The sequence below is a fragment of the Myxocyprinus asiaticus genome, chromosome 7, assembly GCF_019703515.2.
Source record: "Myxocyprinus asiaticus isolate MX2 ecotype Aquarium Trade chromosome 7, UBuf_Myxa_2, whole genome shotgun sequence".
Lineage (NCBI taxonomy): Eukaryota > Metazoa > Chordata > Actinopteri > Cypriniformes > Catostomidae > Myxocyprinus > Myxocyprinus asiaticus.
Window position 1 is genome coordinate 52,502,358 of NC_059350.1, and position 21,710 is coordinate 52,524,067.

A 21,710-nucleotide genomic window follows, 5' to 3' on the forward strand; every position below is an offset into this window, starting at 1 on the left:
GCAATTTAAATCCTGGACATTTCATAGATGTGGTATGATGTGCTGATGTAAATGAGGATAATTGTAGGATTTACAGTGGTGATTTAGACTGTGTGAATGGTATGTTGCTGTGACAGGTTTATGATTAATGAGGTACGGTAGATCATTTGATGGTATTGCTCACGGGGATCAAATTTGGCTTTAAGGTTGCAGGTATGTGTGGATCAGTGAATTGTAATGTGAACTTTTAATTGTGGGTTTTAATTAGACCACTTTGAAAAAAAAAAAAAATGCTTTATTGCATTTTATTATTCTATGGTTATTATTTTATATTTATAAATAGGAACTGAATTAATATTTATAAAGGACATTTCATTCTGGAAAATTATATAATTTTTTTTATCTACAAATGTCAATATCCTACATTATTTATGCTTAGTTCCAACCATTTCAGCACTTCATTAAAACTCCAGTTAAAACTCCATTCTATTCTATTCTGTTCTATTGTATTCTAATAATTTGACACCAGCTATTTTTAGGGAATTATAGCAGCAATTCTCCAACCAGAATGTATTATCTTCGGATATTTGTTGGCAAGCCATTGGATCCAGAATTTCAACAATTAACTTGTTTTTTGTAAATATTTTAAAATGCCTCTTCCACTGTGCTTATTTTGGATTTTTTTTAATTGCAAAAAATAACACCGTTCTGCTGTACTATATACTACTCTTCCCTACTCTGCTGTACTCTACAATACTCATCCCTTCTCTACTCCACTCTTCTTTACTCTACACTACTTATCCCTACTCTACTCTACAATAGTTGCTTGTACTCTACTCTTCTCTGCTGTACTCTTCTCTTCTTAATTCTATTCTACATTACTCATCCCTACTCTACTCTACAATACTTATCCTTACTCCACTCTCCTACTTTGCACTACAATTATCATCCCTACTCTTCTCTTCTAGTCTATTACTCATCCCTTCTGTACTCTTCTCTACTCTACACTGCTCTAGTCTACAATACACATGCCTACTTCACTCTACACTACTCATCCCTACTTTACTCATCTCTACTTTAAATGACTCATCCATTCTCTTCTCTTTACTCTGCTCCACTCTACTTTACAATACTCATACCTACTCCTCTCTACTCTACCCATCCCTACCCTACTCTTCTCTATACTGCTCATCCCTACCCTGCTCTACTCTATTCATCCCTACTCAACTCTACTCATCCCCACTCCACTCTACACTACTTCATTCATCCTTACTCTATTGTCCTGTACTGTACTCATCCTTACTCTGCTCTATTTATCCCTCCTCTACTCTACTCTTCTTTACACTACAATACACATCCCTACTCCACTCCTACTCTACCCTTCTCTACTTTACTCATCCCTATTCTTCTGTCCTCTACTCTACTCATTCTTACTCTATTCCCACATTTTTCCAGATTTGACTCCTTTCATGCAGTGTACTCATCCCTACCCTTCTCTGCTCTACAATAGACATCCCTACTCCTCTCTATTCTACAATAGACATCCCTACTCCACTCTACACAACTCATCCCTACACTGCTCCTACTCTTCTCTACTTTACTATACCCTACAATACTCATCCCTACTTCTCTCTACTCTATTCATCCCTATTTTACACTGCTCATCCCTAGCCTTCTCTACTCTACACTATTCATCCCTACTCAATTCTACTCATCCCCACACTACACAACTTTAATCTATTCATCCCTATTCTGCTCTACTCTTCTATACTCTACAATACTCTACTCTACAATACACATCCCAACTCCACTCTATCCCTACTCTGCTCCTACTCTACTCATCTCTACTTTACTAGTCTCTTCTCTACTGTACCCTACATTACTCATCCTTAACTTACTCTACTCTATACTGCTCATTCTTACCCTTCTCTACTCTACACTACTCTTCTCATCCCTACTCTACTCTACACTACTCTATTTATTCCTACTGTACTGTACTTTACTCATCCCTAGCCTCACTATTCATCCCTTCACTATTCTGCTCTACATTACTGTTCTCTTCCATACCCTAGTCTACTCTACTCATTTCTAACCTTTTCTACTTTACTCTACTGTATTCATTCCTACTCTACACTACTTATCTCTACCCTACTCTAACGTACTTTGTTAATCCCTATTCTACACTACTCTTCACCCCTAATCTACTTTAATCTGCTCTACTCTTCTATTGAGACAGACCTCAAAATTAGTAAATGAAAGTGTGACATTTATAAGAAAAACACAGAATTTGTGTAAAACCTCTGCTAAATTAAGAAGGATTGCAAAGAGCATGCCTACATTTGTGGAGTCAATATTTTTAATGGTTTGATATTTGAAGAAACAGTAGACAAATAAATCTCCCTTTCCAAGCATCAGGTTTCAACACTGACAAGGCACAGCATTTTGAATATAAATGAATGAACACCTTGATTCTTCTTTTTAACTTGTGCATTGTATTTGCCTTAACTGGATCCATACGTGGTTTGAGCGAGTCAGCATGCTGGTGATTCTGCTCAACTGTGTCACCCTCGGCATGTTCCAGCCCTGCCAGGACCTGGAGTGCCACTCTGACAGGTGCAGCATACTGCAGGTAACACACACAAAGACAGACACTTACACACTTGCATAACACAGAGACACATGATAGATGCATGCGCTTTAATCTCTGTGACTCTTTGATTTTACTTATCTGTTGTTGTGGTTGGGTAATGCTGAGCTTCTATATTTCAGTGTGTTTTTGACTGCCTTGGAAAGCATTCAAAAGTTTGAGAAGTTTGATGGTTGAGTGTAGTGATTAAATATATTCATGAACTCCTAAAAATAAAGGTTCTTATTAGAACCATAAATGTTTTCCAGCCTGATGCCATTGAAAAACCATTTTAATTTCACAAAGAAGCTTTTTTCTCCAGTTCTAGACAACCATCTATATGCTGGTCTAGAAATCATCTCGGTTACTGTCGTAACCTCCATTCTCTGATGGAGGAAACGAGACGTTGTGTCGATGAAGTGACACTGGGGTCGCTCCTGGGAGCCCCAGACATCTCTGATCTTTCCAGGGGAGTGGAATTTGCATGCCACTCCCCTGGACATACGGGTATAAAAGGAGCTGGAATGCATTCAGGTTTTGCACTGAGGAGCCGAGACAAGGTCCCGGCCCATTCAGCGGGTAGTTCGGTGTTGTGGAAGGAGGGACACAACGTCTCATTCCCTCCATCAGGGAACAGAGGTTACGACAGTAACCGAGACGTTCTCCTTCTGTCACTCACTCGACGTTATGTCGATGAAGTGACACTAGGGGTCCCTATACAAAACGCCACAACTACTGACCTGTGTTACGTGGACTAGCGGGGCGAGACGGGCTCCCCCAACGCTCTTGTGGGTGTCAAACGGTCCCCTGCACCTCAGGAACAAGTCGACTGCACCAAAAAATGAGGACTGGCCAGCCCAGCCGTGGCCTTTTCTCTTTTTTTTCTCCCCAAAAGGAACAAAATCATTCAGCTGGGGGCCATATAAGGTCCATGTCGGGGGGTGTCCCACCAAAGAGGAGGACACCGTGGAGACCACACCCCACCCAGAGGGGGGTGGGCTTTGAAGTGGAAATACATCACATGGTCTTACCGAGTCTAGTCGGAAGCACGTCATGTGGAAGGGTCCTGTGGTAGGTCCTACCCGAGGGGGGAGGTGTTTCTACAGACACGGTGACTCAGGGCAGAGGGGCATATGCCCAAGGAAGATGCGGTTTACCAACGGGGAAAATATATTACATGGGGCTACCATTGGGGTAACCAGCGCATGTGGAGCACCTACCCCAGTACAGGCCCTAATTAGCACACATACTGGGACGGCGGCGAGTTTCTCAGAAAACTGGCTAGCCACAGGGCTATTGAGGAAGGACGTCCATGGTCCACACTTTTGCGAACACGACTGGGAGAAAGTGCGCACGTCTTCACCTCAAGGGAGGGGAAAGGCGCTACGCGCAAGTGGTACACCCGGCCAGCTGTCCCGAGACTTACCTGTTTGAACCTGACAACACAGGACGAAACCAGCTCAACCCGGAGGTTGTAGAACCTCGCAAAGGTGTTAGGTGTTGCCCATTCCGCTGCTATACAAATGTCTGCTAGAGAGGCACCATTGGTCAGAGCCCAGGAGGCCGCTACACCCCTGGTAGAGTGGGTGCACGTCCTGGGCGTGATATGTCATGGGCGAGACAGCGCTTCCTTTCTGCTGTCCCCCAAAGCAGACAAAGAGCTGCTCGGAGCTTTTAAAGCTGCGTGCGATCCAAGTAGATCCGCAAAGCATGCACCGGACACAGCAACGCCAAGGCTGGGTCTGCCTCCTCCTGGGGCAGTGCTTGCAGGTTCACCACCTGATCCCTGAATGGGGTCATGGGAATCTTGGGCACATAGCCCGGTCGGGGTCTCAGGATCACGTGTGAGTCACCCGGGCCAAACTCCAGGCACAGTTCGCTGACAGAGAACACCTGCAGTTCCCATACCCTCTTGATGGAGGTGAGCGCCATCAGGAGGGCAGTCTTCAAAGAGAGCGCCTTTAACTCTACTGACTCTAGGGGCTCAAATGGAGCTCCCCGTAGTCTCCGAAGGACCACGGAGAGGTCCCACGAGGGAACAAGTCGCGGTCTGGGGGGGTTTAACCTCCTCGTGCCTCTCAGGAACCTGATGATCAAGTTGTGCTTCCCCAAATACTTACCGTCAACTGCATCGTGATGTGCCGATATAGCGGCTACATACACCTTCAAGGTGGAGGGAGACAGCAGCCCCTCCAGCCTCTCCTACAGAAAGGAAAGCACTGATTCAATTGCGCATCTCTGGGGGTCTTCGCGTCGGGAAGAACACCACTTAGTGAACAGACGCCACTTCAGGTCATACAGGTGCCTCATCGAGGGAGCCCTGGCCTGAGTGATCGTGTCTACCACTGCCGGTGGTAGGCCACTTAAGTCTTCCATGTCTTGTCCAAGGGCCAGACATGGAGATTCCAGAGGTCTGGTCACGGGTGCCAGATGGTGCCCCGTCCCTGAGAAAGAAGGTCCTTCCTCAGGGGAATTCGCCAGGGAGGAGCTGTCGCGAGGAGCGTGAGGTCCGAGAACCAAGTTGGGGTGGGCCAATAAGGTGCCAATAGGATGACCTGCTCCTTGTCCTCCCTGACCTTGCACAATGTCTGTGCAAGTAGGCTCACTGGGGGAAACGCATACTTGCGCAGCCCCAGGGGCCAGCTGTGTGCCAACGTATCTGTGCCGAGGGAAGCCTCGGTCAGAGAATACCAGAGCGGGCAGTGGGAGGATTCCCAGGAAGCGAACAGGTCCACCTGCGCTTGACCGAATCAACTCCAGATCAGCTGGACCACCTGAGCGTGGAGTCTCCACTCTCCCCTGAGCGTGACTTGCTGCGACAACGCGTCCGCTGTGCTGTTGAGGTTGCCCGGGATATGAGTGGCTCGCAGCGACTTGAGCCGCTGCTGACTCCAGAGGAGAAGACGGTGGGCGAGTTGCGATATTCAATGAAAGCGTAGACCGCCTTGGTGGTTGATGTACGCAGCTGTCGCCGTGTTGTCCATCCGGACCAACACGTTCTTGCCCCGGATCAACTGCAAAAGCCTCTGCAGGGCGAGCAATACTGCCAGCAACTTGAGGTAGTTGATGTGCCAACACAGTTGTGGACCAGTCCAAGGGTCAGCGGCTGCATGCCCGTTGCACACGGTGCCCCAGCCATGCTTGGAGGCGTCCGTCGTAACTACGATGTGCCTGGAGACGTGCCCTAGGGGAAGTCCTGTCCGTAGGAACACTAGGTCGGACCAAGGGCTGAATAGACGGTGACAGACCTGTATGATGAGCACGCGGTGTACGCCATGGCGCCATGCCCATCTCACGACTCAAGTCCGGAGCCAGTGCTGAAGCGGTCTCATATGCATCAACCCGAGCAGTGTGACTGCTGCTGAGGATGCCATATGCCCCAGGAGCCTCTGAAAAGATTTCAGTGGGACCGACATCTTCTGTCTGATTATACTCAGTTCAGCACCGACTGCGCGCGCTCGTTTGTGAGGCACGACCGAGACGGGGAGCCGCTGGGGTGGCTTTCTTTCTGACACAAGAAAGCCGCAACCGCAGCTTAGCCATGGTCATGTTCTCGCAATGAGGACATGAACCATCCACGAACGATGTCTCCACGTGGGAAGCACCCAAACATGAGATACAGCGATCGTGGCCGTCAGAAGTGGAGAGATAGCGACAGCAACCAAGAAGGATACACAAACGGAAAGGCATCTTGAAAAAGACGCTTTCGTGAGTGCCACTCTTTTAGTTGGAAATATTCTTTTTTAGAGAGAAAATATACTCTTTTTTTTTTTTTTTTTTCTCGCTGTTGAAGCGCCCAGGGATGTACTCTGCACAACGCCGGTGCAAGAGGGGGAGAACCGCAGTAATGCGCTGTAAGACCAACAGCTCGTGAGAGCAAGAGAGATGAGTGGACCAGTAGTAGTTCAGCTTGAATGAACACAACCACTCGGCTCCGAAGAAGAAATCTGAATGAGTGGTTGCATTCCAGCTCCTTTAATACCCGTATGTCCGGGGGAGTGGCATGCAAATTCCACTCGCCAATTCTCATTGGCCTTTTCTCAAAGATCAGAGATGTCTGGGGCTCCCAGGAGCAACCCCTAGTGTCACTTCATCGACACAATGTCGAGTGAGTGACAGAAGGGGAACTAGAAACCAATATGCTGATCTGAAGAACCTTTAATGTAATATAAAAAAAATTTTTAGTGGATGCAAAGTACCACTGAAGAACCTTAATTTAACTACACACTGTATGAAAGAATCTCATTAATAAATATCATATTTTCCTCCAAGAGTATTTAATTTATAAAATAAATCTAATTTAAATTATTTGTTTAAATCATAGTTTTGCCAGGATTATTTTTTAATAGGCTGATGAGTACTGGAGGAGGTACTTAACTGTCATGAAAATAATGTCATAATGCAATAAATTAATGGTCCTAAAAAGGCTTCTTTTTCTTTACGCTAAATATAATTACTTTTTTCTTATATTTTGGACTGAAATATGACCTGGATATTTATTGACAGATGTTTTTTTTTTTTTTTTTTTGTGAGATTCACCTTTATAATCAGCACCCTGTGCTTCTCTCCACAGGCATTTGATGACTTCATTTTTGCATTCTTTGCTGTGGAGATGGTGGTTAAAATGGTAGCCTTAGGGGTGTTTGGACCAAAATGCTACCTTGGTGACACCTGGAACCGCCTTGACCTCTTCATTGTCATGGCTGGGTGAGTGACCAATCACAAATCTGCTAACACCATGCTCAAAAGATCTAAAAAGTCAACGATTAGTGTGTGTGTGTGTGTGTGTGTGTGTGATTCCTAGAATTCGATGAGTCATTAAACTCTTAAGTGCTACAATGTGTGTGTGTGTGTGCGTGCGTGTGTGTGTGCGTGCGTGCGCATGTGTGTTTGTTTAATGTCAGATCCAGTTTTAATGTCAGGTCTAGTTCTAATGTCAAGTCAATGTGTCACGGCTAAGCTCATGAATGGCAATTACCACCAGGCAATAATCTCCCTGTCTGTCTCTCTGTCTGTCTGTATCTTGTCTCTCTCATTGTTTGCTCTCTCTCTTGCTGACACAGTAAATTCTACTTTTCCTCTGCCCAAGTTTTGCAACTAAAGCTGAAGTGCAGTTTGATCACTCATTAAAACTCATTAAAATACTAATGTTTTCTTGTGTGAGTAAGAAAGTTACAAGTTAGTCATTATTTCTGACAAAAGCAACACATTTCTAAGGCACTACTCTGCTGTAAAGACCAGAATGGCTGGCCACCAATTGTGTTTTGGATGTTTTTTTAATGTTGTCAAACGCTGGGTGATATATTGAATATTCACAATACATGTGTAATGATATTTGCATTACAAAATTAGCATTATGAATATTCCAATGATTTTCATGCGCTTTTTATTTGCCCATAAGATTCCTAAAGAATATGTCATTAGACTAATTTTATGACCCCTACAGGGTGATATGGCCAGCAGCCATATCACCCTGTAGCTCAAGACCAGTTGCCCACTGATGTTAAGCAGGGTCAGGGACCTGGATGGGAGACCTCTTGGGGAAAACTAAGGTTGCTGCTGGAAGAGGTATTAGGGAGGCCAGCAGGGTCTGTGTGGGTCTTAATTCCCCAGTATAGTGATTGGTACACTATGCTGTAAAAAAGCACTGTCCATTGGATGAGACATTTAAACTGAGGTTCTGACTCTCTGTGGTCATTATAAATCCCAAGGCACTTCTTGTAAAGAGTAGAGGTGTAACCCCAGTGTCCTGGCCAAATTCCCCCCATTGGCCCTTCTCAATCATGGCCTCCTAATAATCCCCATCCATTAATTGGCTCTATAACTCTACTCTCTCCTCTCCACCAATAGCTGGTGTGTGGTGAGTATACTGGCACACTATGGCTGCCGTCGCATCATCCAGGTGGATGCTGCACACTGGTGGTTGTTGAGGAGAGTCCCCTTTTGTCAGTTTGTGTCAGCTTGTAAAATAATGTAACATGTTCTAGTTTTGTCATCAAAGGGGTTCCGTAGGTCTTCAGTCAGTAAGGTGCAGGTCTTTACATGGAAAGTCTCAGTTAGCAGTAGGGATACTGCGCTCATGTACTTGTATGTGTGGAGCCGATGTTGTGTTGAAGCCGGCTGTTCTTACGAGCTCCTTGGCTCACACTTGCATGCTCTGTTTGTAGCAGATTACCGTGAGTGGAGCGCTAATTCGCTTCATACAGACTTCATATATATTTCATTAAATAATAGCTGTTTGCAGTTTAATAATCACTTTGAGTTACGTAGCGACTGGCTTTTCCGGAGGTGAAAACATCCGTTTAAACACACAAAAACGGAAAGAGCTTTCAAATAAAAGCTCGATTTAAATGGAAAAAATAACCACAGAATTATATCACTACTGTATAATTAAGTAATATTCACTGTAATACTACTACTACTAATAATAATAATAAATCAATAGTAATTGTATAATATTGAAGCAATGTCTCACACCTGTGATGCTCTGTTATGCAGCACTTTATTTGACAAAAATAACTCCAATGCTGTATTTTGGATTGTGCAGTGAGGTTCTGAATAAAACCACCTCATTTGATAAAAATAATACAATATTATGTTTTAAATTAATTGTTCTATTTTCATTTGATTAAAGTTTTAATTATATTCATTTATTTAGACACAATTTTGATGATAAAATTGAAATAAACTGTTGCTATGGATTTCAGAAAAAAATTTAACAAAAAAACAGGTATCAGTATAGGCGAGCACCGAAAAGGAAGTATCGGTACTCATTTTCCCCAAAAAATATTATGAGGGCATTCCCAGTTAGCAGTAAATCTATGAGCCGGCTCTTTAGTGAATCAAAAAGACTTATGAATCAGTTGGAGCTGACTGAATTAACTCACTCCAAATAAACCAAGATCTGTTTCTGTGTTAATTGTACTTGAGGCTCATGAGCCTCATGAGAATTACGTACTAGTCGTTCATATGACAACATGTAGTTTAAAATACAAATGTTATGAATAATCTGAAAAATAATTCTAAATGGACTATTTGCCAATTAAATATTTCATAAATAATAAAACAATACAATTCTTTAAAAAAGCAGTTCACTTTTAAACATGCTTACAGTATTGTTTATTTGTCTCTCATGTCTGTTGAGTTCACTTTTAAAATGCAAAAATGGCCGGTTAAGAAATCTAACTGGCAGGTAAATATTTTCATCTACCAGCCACCTTGGCTGGTGGGTTAAAATGTTAATTTTGGACCCTGATCAAGATACTGTATATATTCAACATAATCAGAAGGCAGTAAAAAAACATCAAGATAATTTTTTTTAAAGTATATTGCTCAGCCCTAATCACGTTGTTCATTTTTTTTTCAGGATGTTGGAGTATTCTTTAGATGGCCATAACGTTAGTTTCTCAGCCATCAGAATTGTACGGGTTCTCCGACCTTTACGAGCCATCAACAGAGTTCCCAGTGAGTACTGCTTTTTTTACTTCGTTTCTCCCTCCATCTTTTACAGCCCAGCTATTGATTTGAAGCAAGTGATTTGGACTAGGGCTGAAAAAAGATGTTCCTGTTGTATTTATAGATTTACACACACACAAAGACTATACAAGGCTCATGATGTATTAACATTGCCACTGACGCTGATTGTTGCAGTTTAGTGTCAACACATATTTTGTCCAACATCTCATACTTGATGAAGCACAAAACACACTGAAACACACACACACACACACACACACACACACACACACACACAATCAGCCTTTAGAGAGGTGCTGGTTTATGTTACAGTCATGCATTGGGTCCAACAGTATAAGTTAGAGTCTGTTTTGTATAATTTAGGGCAAGACGGTAAGCTGTTGACATGCACGGACACTCACTCCCTTTGTCAACACATACAAAATACTTTTGAGTGTCTGCGCGCAGCAAAGCAGTAACAGATTTTGGAGTCAGTGAGAAGTGAGACCCTGTGGCTGTTAAGTTTCCAATTAGATTATTTTCAAACCACCGACCATTAGTCAAAGCATTGCAAATATGTGTGTGTGTGTGTGTGTGTGTTTGTGTGTGTGTGTGTATGTAAAACAATAAAAGTCTAAGGTACAGTATGTCCCTTTATGACTTCGATTCTGCATTGCATGTGTTTTTAAATGTGTGTGTTTGTGACATTGTGTATCTGTATCTTGTAGGTATGCGTATCCTGGTGACTTTGCTGTTGGATACTTTACCGATGCTGGGAAACGTTTTGCTGCTTTGTTTCTTTGTGTTCTTCATCTTTGGGATTGTTGGCGTCCAGCTGTGGGCAGGGCTTCTTCGGAATCGATGCTTTTTGGACAACAATGTCAGAATGTAAGTGCAAAACTGGGGCTTTTTTATGCAAGCCAATCAATATCCACACAAACTGCACATTTTGCTAAATTTCTGCTACATGGATGCTGATAATGATGTTGCAACAATAAATTATCTGAAATCACATGCATATGTATTTCTGTGGAAATGGTTTGTTTAATATAAAACTTCAGTTATAGCTTTACATTGTTCAGAAAGAGTTTTGTAGCGTGATGAGTTCTCTGGGATTTTAAGAACATTGTACAAATTTTAACGGAATATTCCAGGTTAAATACATGTTAAGCTTTATAACCACAGAATATAGTTTCAGCTCTGTCCTTCAGTTTGTAAAAACAAAGGGAAAATGTGTACAGTAATGCACTTACAATGGAAGCCTATGGGGCAATCGTACCAAAGGGTTTAAAGCTCAAATGTGAAGCTTGTATTTTTGTTTACATAGATTTGTCCGGAAGCACATATTCTATATTTTAGCTGTTAAGTTGTCTAAATTGTCCTTTCTGAAGTGGAACTACTTTTCTAAATGGGTGGACTTCTGGTTTAATGTTGCAAATGTAAATCTTGTGGGTTGAGTTTGCTGCATGTAAAAAGTGCTTTACGAATAATTTCTGTATGTCACATCTCATTCTGGTGTCCTTGTGCAGATATGATGTAAAACAAATCTGGGGGTTTACTGAATTTACTGTACATAATCATGACATGAGTTGAAAGATTGGATAAACTGTAACTTTGGATATGTAATGTTTTATAGGTAACACTTCACAATAAGGTTCTATACATATAACAATAGTTAATGCATTAGGTATCTAATAATGAACTAACAATGAGCAATAAAGCATTTTTTACAGCATTTATTAATCGTGTTTAATGTTAATTTTAAAATATACTGTTGCTCATTGTTAGTTCAAGTTAGTTCATAATGCAATAACTAATGTTATATAACTAATGTTAAAAATACAATATATACTGTAAGTACATGTATATGTAAAAAATAAAATTTAACCAAGATTAATAAATGCTGTAAAAGTATTGTACAGTATTAGTTCATGTTAAATATTGCGTAAAATAATGTTAGCATAAGATTTTTAAAAAAACATTTTCTGGAGATTGCACAGGTGGATTTCCATTGGTATTTAATGACCTATGAAATTAATAGATTTAAACAAGCATACTTTTCGTGTACAAATGTTTTCATGTCTAGGTCAAAAATGTCTTGAGTTTTGTATGCAGCCCAATGGAGGACATGGAAGACAAATATGAAATTTGAAGTTGTGACTGAGAGGCAGGATTTTAAGATGCCAGTATAATCGGAATCGCGTGGCACCATGCGAGGGTCGGATGTGTGAATGGCGAGCTCTGCGCTTTTTGCTAGTTTTTAATACTTTTTGTGTCATAAACTGGTGAGATTCGATACACACTGTTCTATGAAGTCAATATGTCAAAGAATTTAAAATCCTTGGGCTCTGGAGACATTAAAAGACACTTTCGTGCTCAAGCTGATACCCCTGACAAGGCCACAGACCGGAGACTCAGTTTGGACGGTGCGGGGGAGAGATTCAGCATCAACTGTCGAGCATGTTGGCGATACTGGCGAAGGTTGTTGCTGACTTATAGGATCCTGCTGTAATATGTCGATCAATCACTGCCATGGAGATTAAGTTCTCTGAGTTGGTTACAAGAATGGGGGACGTCGAGAAATGGATCAATTATCTGGAGTCATCGGAGAGGGAATTAGTTGCTAACCCACTAGCGACCAAGACAGACTTGGAACACATTTGGGAAAAGTTGGAAGACCTTGAGAATTGTAATCGGCAAAACAACGTCCAAATTGTTGGAATTCCTGAGAACGAGGAAGGCTGAGATATGGTGAAATTCCTAGACGAGCTCTTCCCAAGTCTGCTCGACATAACAGGCCATAAGCTGGAAATCGAGCGAGCTCACAGGGTTCCGGCTCGGAAAATTCACTTGACCATCCGAAGAAGCTGGGCGCCTTTTTTGTTTCTTTTTGTGCTGGTTCCTCCTAGCGGCTGGAGTTTGTTTTGTGGAATAGCACTCCTTCGGGATAGTTGTGGATGAATCTATATGTTCTTTGTGCTCATGCCTCCTATTGGCTGGAGTTTGTTTTGTGGAATATTTTTTTGTATTATATTGGAATGATTAAGTCATCTGCTGCACTCATGAAACAGCTGGCTCATTGAACATTCGTTTGACTGTCCGAGGAAACGGAACTTTTTTTTGTGTGTGTGTGTGTTGGTTCTGCTAGAGGCTGGAGTTTGTTTTGGTGAGGAACACACCTTCGGGACAGTTATGTGGATGAATCTACACATTCTTTGTGTTTATTCTGCCTGTTGGCTGGAGTTTGTTTCATAGATTTTCTTCTGTTATGTAATTCTGTCTCACAAAATTTGTATAGAATCACCGGACTTGAGCAATCCGACGGCAAAATTGTCGCGGGGCTCTCGTAGGCGAACATGGACTGTTTGAGTTTAGAGGGATGGATGCCGGTTGGCACCGTCGTGCGCGGGGTTAATGCACACGTTTTTCTTTTTTCTGTTTGTTTGGTTCGTGGTTTGACTGTTGCACTAATGTTGGAATGTGGTCTTTATAATTGTATTTTTGACACACAATCTATTTTTTTCTCATATGTCAAATGTTAATATGAGTGGATTGTCTCTCTCTATATGGAATGTGAATGGGTTGGGGCACCCCATAAAAAGACGGAAGGTTATTTGTTTTCTTAAACGAAAGAAATATGATAGTGTTTATTCAAGAAATGCATCTTTCCCCGCAGGAAGCTGAACATTTTGGGAGGATATGGGGTGGACATGTTTTCTTTAGTGCTGACTCAAGTAAGAGCAGGGGAGTCATTACATTGATAAGTAAACATCTACAATTCAAATGTCTCAAACAGAGTAAAGATAAATTAGGAGTCATTAATGTTTAGTAGAAATTCAGGGGCAAAGTCTCTCAAACACTGATGATCGTGGCTTTTTTATCGATCTTGAAGGGATGTTGCAAGTTGCTGGCACCCCTCATGATATAATATTGGGAGGAGACTTTAATCTATTGATGGACTCAGTTCTTGATCATAGTGAAGCAAAAGTGTGTAAGCCCCTAGAGCAACATTGACACTTGACAAGATGTGTAAAAATCTTGGTCTTACAGATATTTGGAGATTTTTGTACCCATCTGGTAGGGACTATATATAGTTGATTGCTCAATTGGAAACATCTTAGTCTCAGATCACACCCTGGTGTGTTTAGAGGTGTTGCCACATATGAAGAAAAAGAAATCATATAGTTGGCACTTTAATGTATCCCTTTTGCAAAATCTTGATTTCCAACAAATGTTAAAGGCTGAAATCAATGTTTATATGGAGACCAACTGGTCCTCAGTATCCTCTGTGGGCATGGCTTGGGAGGCACTTAAGGTGGTTCTTAGGGGTCGGATCATACAGTATGCCTCATTCATCAAAAAATCCAAAGCACGAGAACTTGTTGAGTTGGAAGAGAATATTAAAAGTGCCAAGGCAGAGCTGAAGTGCCGAATGTCATTTGATGGCCTCAGAGAATTGACCCGATTGAAATACAGATATAATACTATTTTGTTGCGGAAGGTGGAGTTTTGGCTATTCAGGGCAAGACAGTCTTACTTTGATTCGGGGGATAAAACAGGGAAGCTTTTGGCTAGATATATAAAGCAGAGAGAGTCTTTTTCTACCATTCCCTCAGTGAATTCTGCTGGTGGTGAAATTTATACCTAGAATAACAGAATGATATTAATATCATATTAATAATGCTTTTAAAGAATTCTATCTTGATCTCTATAGTTCTGCATCTTCGTCTACTGATGAAGATATTAAACATTTTGTGGAACCATTAGAACTCCCTAAACTGACGACTAAGCAAAAAAATTATCTTGATTCTGAGATAACCTTGGAGGATCTTGGTGAGGTAATTAAGGCCTAGTCTACAGGCAAGGCTCCAGGTCCAGATGGCTTTGCCACTGAGTTTTTTTAGATCTTTTGGTACAGAATTGGCCCCACTTTTGTTAGAAGTGTATACGGAATCATTAAAGAATGGAAAGCTTCCGCCAACCATGACACAAGCCCAGATCAGTCTGATTCTTAAAAAAGACAAAGATCCAAGTGTGTAAGAGTTATCGTCCAATTTCCCTGATCCAGCTAGATGTTAACATTATTGTCAAAAATTTTGGCTAACCGATTAAGTTATGACATACATATAGATCAGGTGGGGTTTATTCGGGGCCACAGCTCTTCTGATAATATTAGGCGTCTCATCAATATTATGTGGTCAGTGGCGAATGATCAGACTGAGGTCGCAGCCATCTCACTTGATGCCGAAAAGGCATTTGATATGATAGAATGGGATTATCTTTTTAAGATTTTGGAAATGTACGGGTTTGGGAATACTTTTTTTGGATGGATTAAGTTACTTTATAGACACCCGGTAGCGGTGGTACAAACAAATGGATTAATTGCAGAATATTTTACTCTGGATAGGGGCACCCGGCAGGATTGCCCTCTTTCCCCATTTTTGTTCTGTCTTGCACTGAAACCATTAGCAGTTGTGATAAGAAGGGAAGATGATTTTCCAGGGGTTATATTTTATTATTCGTCCCTGACCCTATTAGATCTATGCCTTGCCTCCACAGAATTATTAATTCCTTCTCTAAATTCTCAGGATACAGAGTCAATTGGTCTAAATCTGAAGCTTTGGCTCTGACAGCATACTGCCCAGTAACAGCTTTCCAGCTGGGTGCCTTCCAGTGGCCCAAACAAGTATTAAGTATTTGGGCATTTTATTCCCAGCAAATTTGTCTGATTTAGTTAGAGTTAATTTTGACCACTTAATGAAAAGGTTTTTGAGGGATGTGGGCAGGTGGGCAGGTGGGCTTCATTACATTTATCTATGATTGGGAAGGTTCAAGTTATTAAAATGAATTTGATTCCAAAATTTAACTACCTTCAATCTCTCCCTGTAGATGTCCCCCTCTCTTATTTCAAGCAATTTGATAGCATAGCGAAGTCCTTCATTTGGAATGGTAAACATCCCAGATTACATTTCGGTAAGCTGCATAGGCCGATTGACAAAGGTGGACTAGGCCTACCCAAGATTTTGTTTTATTATTATGCATTCGGTCTTAGACATTTGGCTCAATGGTCGCTTCCACCTGAGAGAGCCCCTCCCTGGTTTTGTATTGAACAGGAAGTTCTTGCCCCTATTTCACCATTGCAAAGCCTTTTAATCAAACTAATTGGAGAAGTTAAGTTACACCCCGTTATCTCGCATTTGCACTTGGTATGGACAAAAGTGTCCAGAGTGTTTAATTCGGACATTTATTTAAATGTTGCCTCAAGCATATGGCTGAACCCTAAATTATGTATTAATAAGTCCCCTTTCTGCTGGTCAGAGTGGATTGTGAGGGGGATTACTACACTCAGTGACCTATATGAGAGTGGGGTGTTGAGATCTTTTGAAAATTTGGTTCAACATTTTGGGATTCCCAGATCTCAGTTCTATAGATATTTACAGCTGTGCCACCTGCCCTCTATTGTTTTTGGGAGTAGCACACACCACCCTAAAGCGGCAGATACTCTGGGAGAGGTGATTACTGCTTTTGGAAAAGGTCATGAGGCATCAGTGTATTACTCTCTGCTAATTCAGAGTCTGGGGGATGGAGCTTTAACTTCTATCAAGCGATTATTGGAGAAAGATTTAAACTTGATATTGGAGGAGGGAGTGTGGGCTAGGATTCTAAAAAATGTCAAGTCTGCATCTAGAGATGCAAGGGTGTGCCTTATGCAATTTAAGATTTTACATAGATTCTATTGGACCCCCTCTAGATTGTATAGGCTTGGTCTTAAAGACACCCCCACCTGCTGGCGATGCCAATCAGAAGATGGAGACACAACCCATGTTTTTGGGGGTGTGGTAAGATCCAAGAAGTTTGGTTGAAGGTACAGAGTTTTGTGTGTGATGTGTTGGGCACTCAAATTTCGTTTTGCCCCAGACTCTGTATTTTGGGAGATGGGGCGGTCATAAATTTGGGGGATAAATACCAAAAAAAATTGGTTTTGACCAGTGTTATGATTGATAGGCAGGTTATTTTAAGGGGATGGAAGTCTGATAGAGCGCCCTCATTCCCAGAGTGGTGTGCGGAGATGGGGAGGGTGGCTGCTTTCGAGTAGGGATCAAGCAGAAGGATGGGTGTTAAGTATTTGTTTGATAGGAAATGGGGCAACTATTTAGTGTTTTTGGGAGACTCTCAGGGAGGGGTGTTGGAGAGAGTAGTTTAGTTTTAATTATACATGCTTATTATATTTTGTGTGTGTGTGTGTGTGTGTGTGTGTGTGTATTCCTATTGGGACCACAGGGGTGTTTGTTGGGGGTCAGGTTGGGGTGGGTGATTGCAAGGGGGAGGGGTGATAGTGGGGGTTTAATGTTAAATGTGATTCATTATAAATAGATATTGTGTTTTTTTTCTTTGTGTTAAGTCTATGAATAAATAAAAATGTTAACTGAAAAAAAAAAAAAGAATTCACATTTTAACTCCTAATCGTGAAGCCCTTGTAGTCAGTTCTTAATTTGTTTGTAGAAGTTCTTAAAAAAATAGGCTAATATTTATTACTGTGGGGCAGAGAAATAAGAAATTAATATAATTGAACAAACTAGACTTTTTACATAAGGTAATAATGTTATTTTGCCTATATTACCAGACTTAAATACCAAAAATCTTTAATATTATCCTTACTATATGTCCCTACCAACTTTCAAACCAAACCTACGCCCTTGCTGTAAAGTGTTACCGTTATATGGTTGAAACAGTGTGACAGTTGCATATTTAATTGTTTATTCGCTGCTCTGTACACTTACCTCCAATCTTCCATTGTAAAGTACGATTTATACTTCTGCGTCAAACCTATGCCATTGGCTCCACATAGCTACAGTGTTTACAGCATTGCATCTCTCCAAAAATATAACCACGTGTCATGTCAACGCAGACCACAAAAGCTGTGATTGGTCCGCTTTGTAACCAGAGACGATCTCCCAGGATGATAAAAAGATATCTGAGGTAGCGTCGCATTTTCTCTAAAATTATTTTAAAAGGATGGTTCACCGAAAAATGAAAATTCTCTCATCATTTACTCGCCCTCATGTCATCCCAGATGTGTATGACTTTCTTTCTTCTGCTGAACACAAACAAAGATTTTTAGGAGAATATCTCAGCTCTGTAGGTTTTTTCAATGCAAGTGAATGGTGACCAGAGGTAGCATAAAACTAATCCATATGACTCCAGAGGTTTAATATGTCTTAAGATTCTTGTGTGAGAAACAGATCAATATTTAAATAATTTTTTTACTATAAATCTCCACTTTCACTTTCAGAAGTGATATGTATAATGAAAAATATGTACCTAAAAACTACATACTTTGATGAACTAGTTTTTTAAAGGAATAGTTCACCCAAAATAGGGCTGAAACAATTAGTCGTCGTTCTCGACAATGTTGACAAAAAAAACTGTCTACAAAAATTTTCATTGTCAAATAGTCATTTGATCTCATTTAACGTAACTTGAGAACATATTAAATTCTAATGATAATGCGCGAGGGCAGCACTGCAGCTCACGCCTGACTGAGGAGAAGAATTACACATCCAGATGCACTCCAAACCTTCCAAACAGCTTCAGGTGATGTAGATCGCAAAGTATGAGGTAATTATAATGCAAAAATACAAAATAAGTAAATACAGAAGCACTCTCGTTGTGGAATAAGTGGAGCTGGAGCTGCCACTCCACTGAAGCAAAACTTGTGCATCGAGCGTCTTTAAAGGAAACACCCTGGCATTACATCTTAAATGCAGTTAAATGTATAGCTTTATTAAAGTTAAAACAATATGGAAACAGATCATGGAAATAACTACAAACTCCGAAACGGGTATTTCTCTGTGCGGTCAGCGCCTCTACTATGAGTTGCGCGAATGTCCCGATCTAAGGGGGAGAGATTGAAACTGCACCCGGCTGATGTACACTCTGTTGCGGGGACGCTCATCCCCTCGAGCGTGCACGCTTAATGCAGCTAGATTATAACGTGATGGCTTGCGACTTTTTGAATCATAATATATGTCACTGTGCATTTCTTATCGTGACGAAAATTAGCATTACGCAACTTTATTAATAAAAGTTTTTTTTTGTTTTTTTTTGTGAATTAAAGATGGGTTGAAGTGAACAGAAAGGTGAGAGAGGGTAGTCTTCGCCTCATTATTCACTGCAACAAAATATGATTTTGATTTGTTTTTATTTTGGCTTGTTTTCCGATATAAATATCTAAAACTCCTTTAAAACAATGTACATTTTCTTTAGCAGCTATACTGCAGAAGAACACATTTTTTACCTGAGAATGTTGAAATAATATTAAAAATACAAATATTTTAAAATATCTCAAAATCCTTTAAAAAAAGATGTATTCACCTGAGAAGCAGCATACAAGATATTTAGACTTGCTTTTAGAGAATAGATCTTGAATATAAGTATATTTTGTCTTTACTGCACTCGCAGAAGTATAACCAAGTGAAAAAATACATTATATACAAAATACACTTATATAGAAAATACACTTATATTTAAGATACATTCTCTTAAAGCAAGTCTAAATATCGTATGTTGCATCTCAAGTAAATGTATCTTGTTTTAAGGATTTTTAGACAGTTTTAGATGGAAAACAAGACAAAAACACTTGATAACAATAGGATTTTTTGCTGTAAATTTCTTTACTGAATTAAACTGATTAAAAAGTTTTTTTCCCTTTAATTCAGTGAATGTCATTTAGAGGTATTTTTAAAAGATGATTTTGTCCTTTATTGTTAGTAAGCATGTTTAATACAACCTTTTAAGTCGGGGCACAAGCTGAATAATTGGTTAAGAGCTAATGATTACAATAATCACCCGAATAGCCAAATAATCATTCTAATAATTGTTAGATTAATCGATTATCAAAATAATCATTATTTGCAGCCCTAACCCAAAAATTAAAATTCTCTAATCATTTACTCACCCTTATGCCATCCCAGATGTGTATGACTTTCTTTCTTTAGTAGAACACAAATGAAGATTTTTGCAAAACATTTCTCAGCTCTTTTGGTCCATACAATGCAAGTGAATAGGTGCCAAAATTTTGAAGCTCCAAAAATCACTTAAGTCAGCAAGAAAGTAATCCATACGACTCTTCAGAAGCGATTTGATGGGTGTGGGTGAGAAACAGATCAATATTTTAGTACATTTTTACTTTAAATTCTCCTCCCTGCCCAGTCAATCTCCACTTTCACTTTCACATTCTTCTTCTTGTGTTTTTGGTGATTCACATTCTTTATGCATACACCCCCTACTGGGAAGGTAGAAGAAATTCTAGCAAAAATGGACTGAAATATTGATCTGTTTCTCACCCACACCTATCATATCACTTCTGAAAATATGGATTTAACCACTGGAGTCACATGGATTATTTGCTGATTTTTATCTCCTTTTTTGAGCTTCAAAGGCCTGATCACCATTCACTTGCATTGTATGGACCTACTGAGCAGAAATCTTCTTCTAAAAATCTTAATTTGTGTTCTGCAGAAGAACGAAAGTCATACATCTGGGAAGGCATGAGGGTAAATGAGAAGAGAATATTTGTTTTTGGGTGAACTATTCTTTTAATGCTACAATAAATTAGTAAATACTTTTGAATCCACAAATTACATTGCTTTTGTTTATTTATGATATGTATAATAATTTCAGATATTAAGGTATTTTCTCTCAATACACTAGCATTTTGGCTGTTTACTCATAGAGTGATGCAGCCTATGACGTAGGTTCAGCGCAGAAGTATAAACCAGCCTTAAGTGTGTTACTATACACACATTTTCCCTGTGTTTTTACAAATTGGGGGATGAGTCAAAATTCATTTCTGTGGTAATCGACAGCATGTCACAAATTCTATCAAAGCTTAAATTGTATTTAACTCAGAATTTGCATTTAATGAGGAACATAGACAAGGAATTTATGCAACAGGGATTTTTCTTATCTCAGCAGATTATAGATGACAGCAATCTCAAGTTTAAATGTTGCATTAATCTATGGCTGATTTAGTTTTGTGTATGCTGCCACAAGATATCAATTCTCATATTATGATATGATGCCATAAGGGCCTCATTGATCTTATGCACTGTACAAAGTAAAGAGTCCTATAATGAGTATCTTTGAAGCAATCTGCTTCAGTGAATCATCCTGACAACTGTCCACCCTGATGTAGTGCATTCCAGAAGCCAGTGTAGTGGAAGCCTTGATCCAGTTTAGCTGCATTGCTGGCGCTCTCCAATTCCCTCCCCAAAGCCCAGCACTATCCAAGCAACGTCTGTTACAATAACGCTTGTCTCAGTCAAATTATGCTGCCCTTTTAAAAATCCAGCTGTCTTGTGCATACAACATTTATTGTGTTCATGACCGTCAAAAACCACTCACAAAAAACATCCACTCCAGTCCATGCACATTTGCTGCTATCTGCATAAACTGCATAAAGGAAACTAAAGATTAGCCTTTATTGAGTATTAAAGGGATAGTTCACCAAAAAATGAAAATGCTGTCATCATTTACTTACCCTTGTGTTGTTCCAAACCCATATTACTACTTTTTCTGCTGTGGAACACAAAATGGCATTATGTTAGTCTCAGTCACTATTAATTTTCATTGTATGAAAAAAAAAAAA

At 40.3% G+C, this 21,710-nt stretch overlaps 1 protein-coding gene across 1 annotated transcript in view; it reads left to right on the forward strand.

The window, feature by feature from the left end:
• The first annotated feature begins 2,500 nt into the window (after nucleotides 1-2,500).
• The window catches only part of cacna1hb (calcium channel, voltage-dependent, T type, alpha 1H subunit b), a 77,690-nt gene continuing 58,480 nt past the window's right edge, over nucleotides 2,501-21,710 (forward strand). Inside the window, exons 1-4 of the mRNA XM_051702265.1 lie at nucleotides 2,501-2,608; nucleotides 7,179-7,312; nucleotides 9,972-10,069; nucleotides 10,789-10,948. Of these exons, the coding sequence (XP_051558225.1) occupies nucleotides 2,516-2,608; nucleotides 7,179-7,312; nucleotides 9,972-10,069; nucleotides 10,789-10,948 (485 nt within the window). The 5' untranslated portion in view covers nucleotides 2,501-2,515. The remainder of the gene's footprint in view (nucleotides 2,609-7,178; nucleotides 7,313-9,971; nucleotides 10,070-10,788; nucleotides 10,949-21,710) is intronic.